Raw genomic sequence first — 14,038 nt, 5'->3', positions numbered from 1 at the left:
CCACATCCTCGCCAGCATTTATAGTTTCATGATTTGTTCATTTTAGCCACTCTGACCAGCATGAGGTGATATCTCATTGTAGTTTTGATTTGTACTTCCCTGATAATGAGTGATGTTAAGCATCTTTTCATGTGCCTGTTGGCCATCTGGATGTCTTCTCTGGAAAGTGTCTATTCATGTCTTCTGCCCATTTCTTCACTGGATTATTTGTTTTTCGGGTGTGGAGTTTGGTGAGTTCTTTATAGATTTTAGATACTAGCCCTTTGTTCGGTATGTCATTTGCAAATATCTTTTCCCATTCCATCAGTTGCCTTTCCGTTTTGTTGATTGTTTCCTTTGCAGTGCAGAAGCGTTTTATCTTCATGAGGTCCCAATAGTTCATTTTTGCTTTTAATTCCCTTCCCTTTGGAGATGTGTTGAGTAAGAAATTGCTGCACTGAAGTCAAAGAGGTTTTTTCCTGCTCTCTCCTCTAGGGTTTTGATGGTTTCCTGTCTCACATTCAGGTCCTTCATCTATTTTGAGTTTATTTTTGTGTATGGTGTAAGAAAGTGATCTAGTTTCATTCTTCTGCATGTTGCTGTCCAGCTCTCCCAGCACCATTTGTTAAAGAGACTGTCTTTTCAGATACCGTATGTTTTCACCCTTATGTGGATCCTGAGAAACTTAACAGAAGACCACAGGGGAAGGGAAGGAAAAAAAAAAAAGAGGTTAGAGAGGGAGAGAGCCAAAGCATAAGAGACCCTTTAAAACTGAGAACTGAGGGTTGATGGGGGGTGGGAGGGAGAGGAGGGTGGGTGATGGGTATTGAGGAGGGCACCTTTTGGGATGAGGACTGGGTGTTGTATGGAAACCAACTGGACAATAAATTTCATATTAAAAATAAATAAATAATAAATAATAAATGAAAAAAAAAGAGACTGTATTTTTTCCACTGGATACTCTTTCCTGTTTTGTCAAAGTTTAGTTGGCCATACATTTGTGGGTCCAATTCTGGGGTCTCTACTCTATTCGATTGGTCTATGTGTCTGTTTTAGTGCCCATACCATACTGTCTTGATGATTACAGCTTTGCAGTAGAGGCTAAAGTATGGAATTGTGATCACTCCCATTTTGGTTTTCTTCTTCAATATTAGTTTGGCTATTCGGGGTCTTTTGTGGTTCCATACGAATTTTAGGATTGTTTGGTCTAGCTTTGAGAAGAATGCTGGTGCAATTTTGCTTGGTATTACATTGAGTGCATAAATTGCTTTGGGTAGTATTGACATTTTAACAATATTTATTCTTCCAATCCATGAGCATGGAATGTTTTTCCATTTCTTTGTATCTTCTTCAATTTCCTTCATAAGCTTTCTACAGTTTTCAGCATACAGATCTTTTAAATAAAAGATAAGAACCATATGGTCCTGTCAATACATGCAGAGAAAGCATTTGACAAAATACAGCATCCTGTCTTGATGAAAACCCTCAAGAAAGTCAGGATAAAAGGAACATACTTAAACATCATAGAGGCCATTTATGAAAGGCCCACAGCTAATATCCTCAATGGGGAATAACTGACAGCTTTCCCCCCTGAGATCAGGAACACGACAGGGATGTCCACTCTCACCACTGTTATTTAACATAGTATTGTAAGTCCTAGCATCAGCAATCAGACAACAAAATATAATAAAAGGCATCAAAACTGTCAAAGATGAAGTCAAACTTTTACTTTTCACAGACAACATGATACTTTACGTGGAAAACCTGACATATTCCACCAAAAGTCTGCTAGAACTGATACGTGAATTCACCAAAGTTGCAGGGTACAAAATTAATGTACAGAAATCGGTTGCATTTTTATACACTAATAATGAAGCAACAGAAAGAGAAATAAAGAAACTTATCCCATTCACAACTATACCAAGAACCATAAAATCCCTACAAATAAACTTAACCAACTCTTGATTTCAACTCAGGTCACAGTTTGTTTTGGTTCAGTAGTTCTAGCCCCACATTGCACTCTGCACTGACAATGCAGAGCCTGCTTGGGATTCTCTCTGTCTCCTTCTCTCTCTACCCTCCCCCAATTACACTCTCTTTTTCTCTCTCAAAATAAATAAATAAACTTTTTTAAAAAGGGAAAAGAAAAGAAAGCATCAATTTTAGGGCTAAGGACAGCACAGGAATAGGCACCTAAGGCAAATCAGACTAAGATAATGAGGAAGGGGATAGAAATGTTCAAGGTAAAGTGGAAACTGGAACTGAGTGAGAAATCTACAGCAGGAGACTCAAAGTCAAATCAGGCTATGGATCATGAATCTAGATAATAAAACAGGGCATGAATAAGATGTCTTCAGAGAGCTATACAGACAACAAATCAGGAAACAGACACAATCTGGATAATTGGCATGCATCTTCAAGCATAAAGCATATGTTATAAGCAACAAACACTGTCTCAATAATGAAACCAGAGTTTTTTTTTTACATACTTTCATTTACAAGCATGAGCCCAGCAAGTGAATTTAAATGTAATTCTTGCTTAGAGGGGATGTGATGAAGACAGAGTACCCACCTGAATTGGCTCTTTCAACAATTAGATTCTGACATTATTTATGACAGGGAAAATAACATTATCTAACCAACCAATATCAAGTAATAGTCTGAGGTCCCCTGACTGCTGTCACAAAACAATTTCTAAATCAAAATTCCAAATCAAAACCACAAAGAGATATCACCTCACACCTGTTAGGATGGGTACCATCAAAAAGACAAGAGATAACAAATGCTCACAAGGGTGTAGAGAAAAAGGAACCCTGGTACACTGTTGATGGGAATGTAAATTGGTACAGCCACTAAGGAAAACAGTATGGAAGTTACTGAAAAACTTAAAACTAGATACCTGTATTCCAGGTTCACTGCAGCATTATTCACAAGAGTCAAAACACAGAAACAATGTAAGTGTCCATCAGTAGATGAATGGGTAAAGCAAAGGTGATACATGTATATATAAAGTATATAAATATATATTTTTATTTTTATTTTTTTTTATGAAATTTATTGACAAATTGGTTTCCATACAACACCCAGTGCTCATCCCAAAAGGTGCCCTCCTCAATACCCATATATATGTCAAATATTAATTCTAGATGAACAAAACGGTAATACAAGATATAATGACAATATGCTATATAGATCAGCCATGAATTAATTACAGTAATAAAAAATACTAATTTAACAAGGATGATAAGTATATTGGAAGAATGTAAGAAGCATGTTTATATATCTTTGGGATAGGAAAGAATAACTGAACTAAAGTCTTATGTTCCACTACAGAGTGAATACATAAGAATAAAATAGAAAAAAATAAGAAAAAGAAATATAAGTGTGTTATTTTTCATGTTGTTTTATTAATTTATTTTATTGCTTTTATTTTAAAATTTTTTCCAGCTTTATTGAGCTATAATTGACATACAACATTGTGTAAATTTAGGGTATACAACATGTTGATTTGATACACTTACACACTGCAAAATTATTACAACCATAAAAGCAAGCTGACACTTCCATCAAGTCACATAATTACCATTTCTTTTTTATGGTGACATTTGAGATCTACTCTTAGCAACTTTCAAGTATATAATACAGTATTATTAACTATAGTCACCATGATGTATGTTACATCCCATAATTTATTTCTCTAACCTTCTCTTGTTGGTAGACATTTAGGATGTTATCAATTTTTTACTACTACACACAATGCTGTAGGTGTCTTTATGTGTACATATATAGAAATTTCTCCAGGGGCGCCTGGGTGGAGCAGTCGGTTAAGCGTCCAACTTCAGCCAGGTCACGATCTCGCGGTCCGTGAGTTCGAGCCCCGCGTCAGGCTCTGGGCTGATGGCTCAGAGCCTGGAGCCTGTTTCTGATTCTGTGTCTCCCTCTGTCTCTGCCCCTCCCCCATTCATGCTCTGTCTCTCTCTGTCCCAAAAATAAATAAACGTTGAAAAAAAAATTAAAAAAAAAAAAAAAAAGAAATTTCTCCAGATCAATACATTCAAATATTTTTTACCATGGCCCAGATTTAGAAATATATTTTATATCACAATCCCATACACATAAAATTGAAGCAAATCTCAAGGAAAAAAAATTTAATGATGTTACATGCAATTGAGCCAGATACCAACTGACTACCCCTGCATCAAATCTACCTTTCTCTAACCTGCTTTTTAATCCTGGAAGTGAACCCTATGATGTTTAATCCTATGTATCAACTATCTGGGCCACCTGAGTGCCCAGATAGTTGGTTAAATATTATTCTGGGTGTGTCTGTGAGAGCATTTCTGGATCATACTGTGACATTTTTTATTAGCAAACTGAGTAAAGCATATTGTCTTCCCCAATGTGGGCGGGCCTCATCCAATTTACTGAAGGCCTGAATACAAAAAAATAGATGGAATAAGAGAGATTTCACTTTCTCTGCCTGTTTTCAAGCTAGGACTCTGGTCTTCTGCATTCAGGCTTGGAATCAGACTGGAACTTAACACCATCAGTTCTCCTGGTTCTCAGGCCTTCTGACTGTGACTAGAACATTGGTTCTCTTGGTTCTCTAGCTTGCCAATTGAAGATGCTGAGACTTGTTAGCCTCCATTACCATGCAAACCAATTCCTTGTAATATATATACATATATATGTATATATGTATATGGGTATATGTATATATGTGTATGTGTATATGTATGTATATGTGTATATGTATATGTGTATATGTATATATGTATATATGTGTGTGTATACGTGTATATGTATATATGTGTGTATATGTATACATATATATACACACACACATATATGTATACACACACATATATATGTGTGTATAATATAATACACACATATCTCCTACTGGTTCTGTTTCTCTGGAAAACCCAGACTAATATAGACATATCACCATTTCTTCTTTGTCAAAACGTCCAGCATTAGGCTTTGTCAATAGAGGGTACTAATGGGACAATGCAAGGCCAGAGCAGAAAGGAGAGCTTCCTTTCTTGGTTCTGGTGCACTGTTGTTTTATTGTAAGCAGCCTAGCCAGGTGACTGGCATGTTGGAGGCCCAGTGGTGCTTACCTCAGTCACCTCCACAGACAAGCTATGGCTCTTAGGCTCTGGCAAGTCTGAGGAGCTACACCTATGGACAGCTCTGGCTCACTCATGTCATTCCATAAGTTTTTCTGCTACCCAGCAGATTATTCCTATAGATGAGTTCCAATCCATGCCCTCTGGAAAGTTTCTTCCCCATTGACAGGCTACTTGTTCCTATGACAGCCATGACCTTTCCAAAAGGATCTGAATCTTTGCCTTGAGGCAAGGGAATATTCTTTTAAATTCTTAGTTCCTTGCTTACTGGCTCTACCTCAGTTGCTGAGGTAGTTGCTGACTTCTGCATTTGTTATTTCTATATCCCTTTGAATGTTTTTTACCCCTTTCAGTAAATAGGTAGCCACTTTTTACTAGTTAACATTTATATTAAATATTCCCTATTCAAATTATTACTGTAATTGGATCATAACTGATACAGCAATATACTCTTGACACTTTAATCTATTTTTTATTAATGCTGATAGTGAGCACTAAATAGAATTTGTAACCCACTTATGATTTTATTAGGCTACCTTAAAAACACTTCTTTGAGGTATAAACTTAGAAGTTAAACTGCAAAATCACAGGATATGCACATATACCATCACAAGATATCCCCAGTGTATAAGCATGCCCACTGAAACAACTGTGCCAACAACTCAATATGTGAGACATTTTAATCTTCTAATGAGTATGGAATTGTTCATCATCCTGATTGTAACTTGCTATTCCTTGACTGCTGACAAGACTGCTGTGAAATCCCTGGTCATATTTTTCTCCATTTTTCTATTCATCTGTTTTTTGTTTTCACTGGTTTATGAGTTCTTTCATATTCTATTTATCTTTGTCAGTTATATCACCAAAAAAGTTTTTCCAGTCTGTAATTTGACTTTTGTCCTTTTTTAGCAAAAATCCATTTCATTGATGCATAATTTACACACAGTGAAATGCACATTGTGAATGTACCATTCTATAAGCTTTGGCAAATGTAACAGCCATGTTACCCATATTTCATCAAGACAGAAATTTTCAATCACCCTGAAAGTTCCTTCATGCCTCTTTCCAGTCAATACTCTCCCAGGAAATCACTATTCTGTCTTCTATCACCACAGATTTGTAGTGTTCCTTGTTCTTGAGGTTCATATAAGTGGAATCATATAGAATGTGAACTTTCACATCTGGGTCTTTTGTTCAGCACATTTTTTTAGATGCCTCCATGTTGTTACATTTTTTAACTTTTATAAAAATTTTTTTGAAGTCCTTTTATTTTTTAAAGTAAATTTTTTATTGATATGTAACATTCATAAGTGTACAAATCATTAGTCTACAACTAAGTAAACTTTCAAAGAATATACAACTGTATGTCCACCACTCAGATAAGTAAAATGTTATCAGCATCCCAAATGTCACTCCTGTCTCTTCCAGTCATTTGACACATACACACACCCTTAAGCTGAATGTGATACAGAAAGGAAAATGGATTGTTACCACACACAACAATATCATAGATATACTCTCAGAAAAAGAAGCGAGATAGGAGTGGTTTTCTAACCACTATTCTGACAAATATCACCAGCTATTGGTTTTACCTGGTTCTGTACTTTATGAGCACAGAACCATAATATAAACTTTTACATCTGACTTCTGTCAAGATTGTATCTGTGATATTCATCCGTATTGTTGTATGTAGTAACAATATATCATTTTCCATTCCGTATCACATTCATTGGAAGCAATATACCACAATTTATTTACTCATTCTACTGTTGATGAACATGTGGTTTTTTCCTACTTTGCAGCAATTATGAATAAAGCAATTACTAACATCTTATACATGTATTTGGCTCTTGGATATATACCTACAAAGAGATTTGCTACATCATCAGTATGCGTTGATTCAACTTTAGTAAATAGTGCCAAATACTTTTCCAAACTGGTTATCCCTTTTCCTCTCCTACCAGCAGTGTATAAAAGTTAACAGTTGTTTTATATCCTTACCAGCACTTGGTATTGGCCAGTGTTTTGGATTTTAGTCATTCCAGTGGCTGTACTGTTGTATCTCACTGTGGTTTTAATTTGTATTTACCTGCTGACTGAAATTAAACACCTTTCCATATGTTTATGAGCCTCTGGAGTATCTGTTTTGTGAAGAGCCAAGCCTAGTCAAGCCTTCTGCTCATTTTTCTATTGGAATGTCTTAATTTTGATTTGTAGTAGTTCCTTATATACTCAAATACAAGTCTTGTCAAACATCTCTCTCACTCTCTAACCTGCCTTTTTTCTCTCCTTAATGATGTCTTCTGAACAACAGATCTTCATTTGAATAAAGTACAACTTACCAATCTTTTCCTTTATGCTTAGTGTTTTTGGATCCTTATCAAAAATCATTGTCTGTCTACCCAAAGGCCAAGAAGAATATTTGCCTCTACTTTCTTCAAGGTACATCATGGTTTTACATTTCATATTTAGGTCTACCTTCCATCTGGAATTGTATATAAGGCAAATGGTATGAGGTAGAGATCAAGATTCATTGCTTTCAATACTGACACGATACCATTTATTGAATAGGCTATCATTTTTTTATTCCAGGTGGCCCAGTATCACCTCTAGTAAAGGACATCATTTCCCCCAATGCACTGCAATTATCACCTTTTTCATATATCACTGGACAATATACATGATAGTCTGTCTCTGGACTCCCTATTCTGTTTCATTATTCTGTCTTTACCCCAAAACCACAATGTCTTCATTTATAATAAAACTTGATATCCAGTAGTATAAAATTTCCAGTTTATTGCCTTCTTCATGATTATCTTAGCTATTTGTAACCTTCTGCATTTTCATATAAATGTTAGAATCAGCTTCAAAGGCAAGGGAATTAAAAGCAAAAATGAACTACTGGGACCTTATGAAGATAAAAAGCTTCTGCACAGCAAAGGAAACAACCAACAAAACTAAAAGGCAACCAACGGAATGGGAAAAGATATTTGCAAATGACATATTGGACAAAGGGCTAGTATACAAAATCTATAAAGAGCTCACCAAACTCCACACCCGAAAAACAACCCAGTGAAGAAATGGGCAGAAAACATGAATAGACACTTCTCTAAAGAAGACATCCGGATGGCCAACAGGCACATGAAAAGATGCTTAACGTCACTCCTCATCAGGGAAATACAAATCAAAACCACACTCAGATATCACCTCACGCCAGTCAGAGTGGCCAAAATGAACAAATCAGGAGACTATAGATGCTGGAGAGGATGTGGAGAAACGGGAACCCTCTTGCACTGTTGGTGGGAATGCAAACTGGTGCAACCACTCTGGAAAACAGGGTGGAGGTTCCTCAAAAAATTAAAAATAGACCTACCCTATGACCCAGCGATAGCACTGCTAGGAATTTACCCAAGGGACACAGGAGTACTCCTGAGTACATGATTTTGAAAAATATCACATGTTCAATAATACATAAATGTTACAGCAGAAATACTCACATATGTCACAGAAGAGGCTAATAGTCAAGCCAAACTTCATTTGAGCACATATTTACTGCCTTGTTTTAATTATAACTGATCACCATGTCCAGCCAATCAAACAGAAACACACAGATGAACTAATTACAATTCAATTCTATTCAAATGCAGCTAAGCATGGGTAGAAAATTATCTATTTGATTGTAAAATCAAAATTAATCATTTGACATAATATGTAAAAATTACATTCTGAGAGCTAACAATTAGTTATTTAATTGTTGCTATTAGAGCCAAAATAGCTCATACCTTTATGATAAAAATAGATCAGGAAGGATTTTATAACAATGTACCATAATGTGGTTGGTTATGGTTTCAAAACAATTGCTGATAATCTATTACCACAAAATAAATATATATAATGCTACCCAATGTACCATAATGTGGTTGCTTATCATTTCAAAACGATTGCTGATAATCTATTACCACAAAATAAATATATATAATGCTACCCAAAAGCATCACTATTTGTGTGCTGTATACATCCATACTTACCTTCACATTTTTCAAAAATCTGGACCGTTTCTCCTATTTCTAAGACCAACCCTTGAGGGACAGATCCTCGAAAGCTGCATATCACTAGAAAAACAAAGGGAAACACATCAATTAGCATTTTAAAGATTTTTTAATGTTTATTTATTTTTGAGAGAACCAGAGAGAATGCACTAGAGCAGGGGAGGGGCAGAGAGAGGGAGACAAAAGATCTGAAGCAGGCTCCACACTGACAGCAGAGAGCCCAATATGGGGTTCGATGTGGGGCTCAAACTCACGAACTGCAAGATCATGACCTGAGCTAAAGTCTGAGTCACCCAGGCACCCCATCTGTTAGCATTTTTAAATACTGGGACAAGGTCAATGTCACTGAAATTAAGCCCTAACTTTTCTTAAATATATACTCTCCCTTCTTGGCTAATTCATCTTTCAAATTTCTAAGCCCCTTTCAACTTAATCTGTATTTTGAGCAGTAATATTAAGTAGCTCAGAATACCGAAATATATTTTGGCAAAATTACTGTTCCTCAGTGGTATGTGCATGTGTGTGAAAATGCTTCTGTAATCAGAGTGTCTCTCTCCATCAGCATGACTTACGTTCACCTGTCCTTCTGGGGCAAATATACTTCAATTACTTAAGAAGAAATAAACACTGGAGGCTTCTGATCTAATATAACAGGCTTTTTTTTTTTTTTTGAGAAAGAGAGAGCACATGTATGCACAGGGGAGGAGTAGGAGGAGAGGGAGAGAGAGAATCTCAGGCAGGCTCCACACTGGGTGTGGATCCCACGACCACAACACAGGGTTCGATCCCACAACTGTGAGGTCATAACCTGAGCTGAATGAAATCAAGAGTCAGATGCTTAACTGAGTCACCCAGACACCCCAAAACAGATAGTTTTACAAAGAATAACTAAATAGGGACACCTGGGTGGCTCAGTCAGTTAAGTATCTGACTTTGGCTCAAGTCATGATCTCACAGTGCATGAGTTCAAGCCCTGCTCTGTGCTGACAGTCCAGAGCCTGAAGCCTGCTTCGGATTCTGTGTCTCCCTCTCTCTCCACCCCTTCCCCACTTGCACTCTGTCTCTCTCTCTCAATAAACATTGAGAAAAACAGAATCACCAAATAAATATGAATATACTTTGAGAAACAAAGTACTCATAATAAAAATATAAACAGAAATTAATGAAATAAAAAGCAAATGTACAACAGAGAAAATATGTCATACCAATCAGAATCCCATATTTATTGCATCATAATTTACAACAGCCAAGATATGGAAGCAACCCAACTGTCCATCCACAGATGAATAAAGAAGAATACACACACACACACACACACACACACACACACACACACACAAACAGGAATATTACTCAACCATAAAAAAATGAAATCTTGCTATTTGCAATGATGTGGATGGAGCTAAAGTGTATTATGTCTAGCGAAACAAGTCAGAGAAAAAAAAACCATACGATTTCAATCATATGTGGGAATTTAGGAAACAAAACCAATGAACATATGGGAAGGAGGAAAAAAGAGAGGGAGGGAATGAAACTACAAAAGACTCTTCATGATAGAAAACTAAGGGTTGACAGAGGGAGATGGGCTAAATGGGTGATGGCTATTAAGGAGGGCACTTGTTATGGTGAACACTGGGTATTATATGTAAGTGATGAATCATTAAATTCTACTCCTGAAACAAAAAAGAGCTACATTTTGCTCACAAAAAATAAAAATAAAGTAAGTTCTTTGAATCGCTAGTATCAAAAAGACAAAAAGTAGTAAGTGTTGGTGAGAATGTGGAGAAAAGGGAACACTCATCATGGGAATGTAAATTGGTACCCACACTGCAGAAAACAGTATGGAGGCTCCTCAAAAAATTAAAAACATCCACGTTGCTACAAAAGGCCATATTTCATTTTTTCTCATTGAGTGTAATGCTAAGTGAAATAAGCCATACAGAGAAAGACAGATACCATATGGTTTCACTCTTATGTGGATCCTGAGAAACTTAACAGGAACCCATGGGGGAGGGGAAGGAAAAAAAAAAAAAAAGAGGTTAGAGTGGGAGAGAGCCAAAGCATAAGAGACTCTTAAACTGAGAACAAACTGAGGGTTGATGGGGGGTGGGAGGGAGGGGAGGGTGGGTGATGGGTATTGAGGAGGGCACCTTTTGGGATGAGCACTGGGTGTTGTATGGAAACCAATTTGACAATAAACTTCATATAAAAAAAATAAAAAATAAAATAAAAAAAATTAAATAAAAAAAAAAATTAAAAACAGAAATGCCATATGACCTGGTAATTCCACTACTAGGTATTTACCCAAAGAAAATGAGAACACTAATTCAAAAAGATATAAGCAGCCCTATGTTTACTGTAGCATTATTTACAATAGCCAAGATATGGAAGCAACCTAAGTGTCTGTAAGTAAATGAATAAAGAAGATGTGGTATACATATATATGTGTATATACACAATGGAATATTGCTCATAAAAAAGAAAGAAACCTTGCCATTCACAGCAATATGGATGGACCTAGAGGGTATTATGCTAAGTGAGGTAAGTTAGAAGGAAAAAGAAAAATACCATATTATTTCACTTATGTGTGGAATCTAAAAACAAAACAGACCAAAAAAAAACACAGAAAAAGACCCATTATTACACAGAACTAACTGGTAGTTGCCAGAGGGGCAGCATTTGAAGAAATGGGCAAATGGGTGGAGAGTGGAAGGTACAGGTTTCACTTATGGAATGAACGTCACAGGGATGAAAGGTACAGTATAGGGAATATTAATCAATGCTACTATAATAATGTTATATGGTGACAGATGGTAACTATACTTGTGATGAGCATAGCATAACCTATAGAGTTGTTGAATCACTATGTTGTTCACCTAAAATTAATGTAACACTGTGCATCAACTATACTTCAGTAAAAAAAAAAAAAAAAAAGATGCAGAAAAATTGATAAACCCCTCACCAAAGTGACTCAAAACAAATAACTTCCACAAGAATGTTCACAGCAACTTTATTCACAATAGCCCAGAACTGGAAACAACCCAACTATTCATCAAGATAAGAATAGATAAAATATACACTGAAAACTATAAAAAGCTTATGAAAGAAACTGAAGAAGACACAAAGCAATGGAAAAATATTCCATGCTCATGGATTAGAAGAACAAACATTGTTAAAATGTCGCTACTACCCAAAGCAATCTACATATACTCAAAGCAATCCCTATCAAAATAACACCAGCATTCTTTCACAGAGCTAGAACAAACAATCCTAAAATTTGTATGGAACCAGAAAATATCCTGAATAACCAATCTTGAAAAAGAAAACCGAAGCTGGAGGCATCACAATCCCAGACTTCAAGCTGTATTACAAAGCTGTAATCATCAAAACAGTATGGTACTAGCAAAGAAACAGACACTCATATCAACGGAATAGAAAAAAAACAGAAATGGACCCACAAACGTATGGCCAACTAATCCCTGACAAAGCAGGAAAAAATATCCAATGGAATAAAGACAGTCTCTTCAGGAAGTGGTGCTGAGAAAACTGGACAGCGACATGCAGAAAAATGAACCTGGACCACTTTCTTACATCATACACAAAAATAAGCTCAAAATGGATGAAAAGCCTAAATGTAAGACAGGAAACCATCAAAATCCCTGAGGAGAAAGCAGGCAAAAACCTCTTTGAGCTTGGCCACAGCAACTTCTTACTCAACACATCTCCGGAGGCAAGGGAAACAAAAGCAAAAATGAACTTTTGGGATCTCATCAAAATAAAAAGCTTCTGGGGCGCTTGGGTGGCGCAGTCGGTTAGGCGTCCGACTTCAGCCAGGTCACGATCTCGCGGTCTGGGAGTTCGAGCCCCGCGTCAGGCTCTGGGCTGATGGCTCGGAGCCTGGAGCCTGTTTCCGATTCTGTGTCTCCCTCTCTCTCTGCCCCTCCCCCGTTCATGCTCTGTCTCTCTCTGTCCCAAAAATAAATAAAAAAAATAAAATAAAATAAAATAAAAATAAAAAGCTTCTACACAGTGAAGGAAACAATCAGCAAAACTAAAAGGCAACCAACGGAATGGGAGAAGATATTTGCAAACGACATATCAGATAAAGGGTTAGTATCCAAAATCTATAAAGAACTCATCAGACTCAACACCCAAAAAACAAATAATCCAGTGAAGAAATGGGCAAAAGACATAAATAGACACTTCTCCAAAGAAGACCTCCAGATGGCCAACCGACACATGAAAAAATGCTCAACATCACTCATCATCAAAACCGCAATGAGATACCACCTCACACCTGTCAGAATCGTTAACATTAACAACTTAGGCAACAACAGGTGTTGGTGTGGATGTGGAGAAAGAGGATCTCTTTGGCACTGCTGGTGTGAATGCAAACTGGTGCAGCCACTCTGGAAAACAGTATGGAGGTTCCTCAAAAAATTAAAAATAGAACTACCCTACGACCCAGCAATTACACTACTAGGTATTTATCCAAGGGATACGGGTATGCTGTTTCGAAGGGGCATATGCACCCCAATGTTTACAGCAGCACTATCAACAATAGCCAAAGTATGGAAAGAGCCCAAATACCCATGGATAGGTAAACGGGTAAAGAAGATACGGGGTGTGGGTGTGTGTGTGTGTGTGTGTGTGTGTGTGTGTGTGTGTGTATGTATATGTATATGTATATGTATATGTATATGTATATGTATATGTATACACACACACACACACACAATGGAGTATTACTCAGCAATCAAAAAGGATGAAATCCTGCCATTTGCAGCTACATGGATGGAACTAGAGGGTATTATGCTAAGCGAAATAAGTCAGAGAAAGACAAATATCATATGACTTCACTCATATGAGGACTTTAAG

General features: G+C 36.7%; 1 protein-coding gene across 6 annotated transcripts in view; it reads right to left on the bottom strand.

Annotated features, from left to right (window-relative positions):
- Nucleotides 1-14,038, bottom strand: part of DOCK3 (dedicator of cytokinesis 3) — a 597,238-nt gene that overhangs the window by 492,613 nt on the left and 90,587 nt on the right. For all 6 annotated transcript variants that reach the window (XM_030306883.1, XM_030306888.1, XM_030306884.1 and 3 more), the window contains exon 2: nucleotides 9,140-9,223. In XM_030306883.1, the coding sequence (XP_030162743.1) occupies nucleotides 9,140-9,223 (84 nt within the window). The remainder of the gene's footprint in view (nucleotides 1-9,139; nucleotides 9,224-14,038) is intronic.

This window comes from Lynx canadensis, chromosome A2 (assembly GCF_007474595.2).
Source record: "Lynx canadensis isolate LIC74 chromosome A2, mLynCan4.pri.v2, whole genome shotgun sequence".
In the NCBI taxonomy this organism is placed as follows: Eukaryota; Metazoa; Chordata; class Mammalia; order Carnivora; family Felidae; genus Lynx; species Lynx canadensis.
This window is presented reverse-complemented; position numbering and strand designations above follow the sequence as displayed.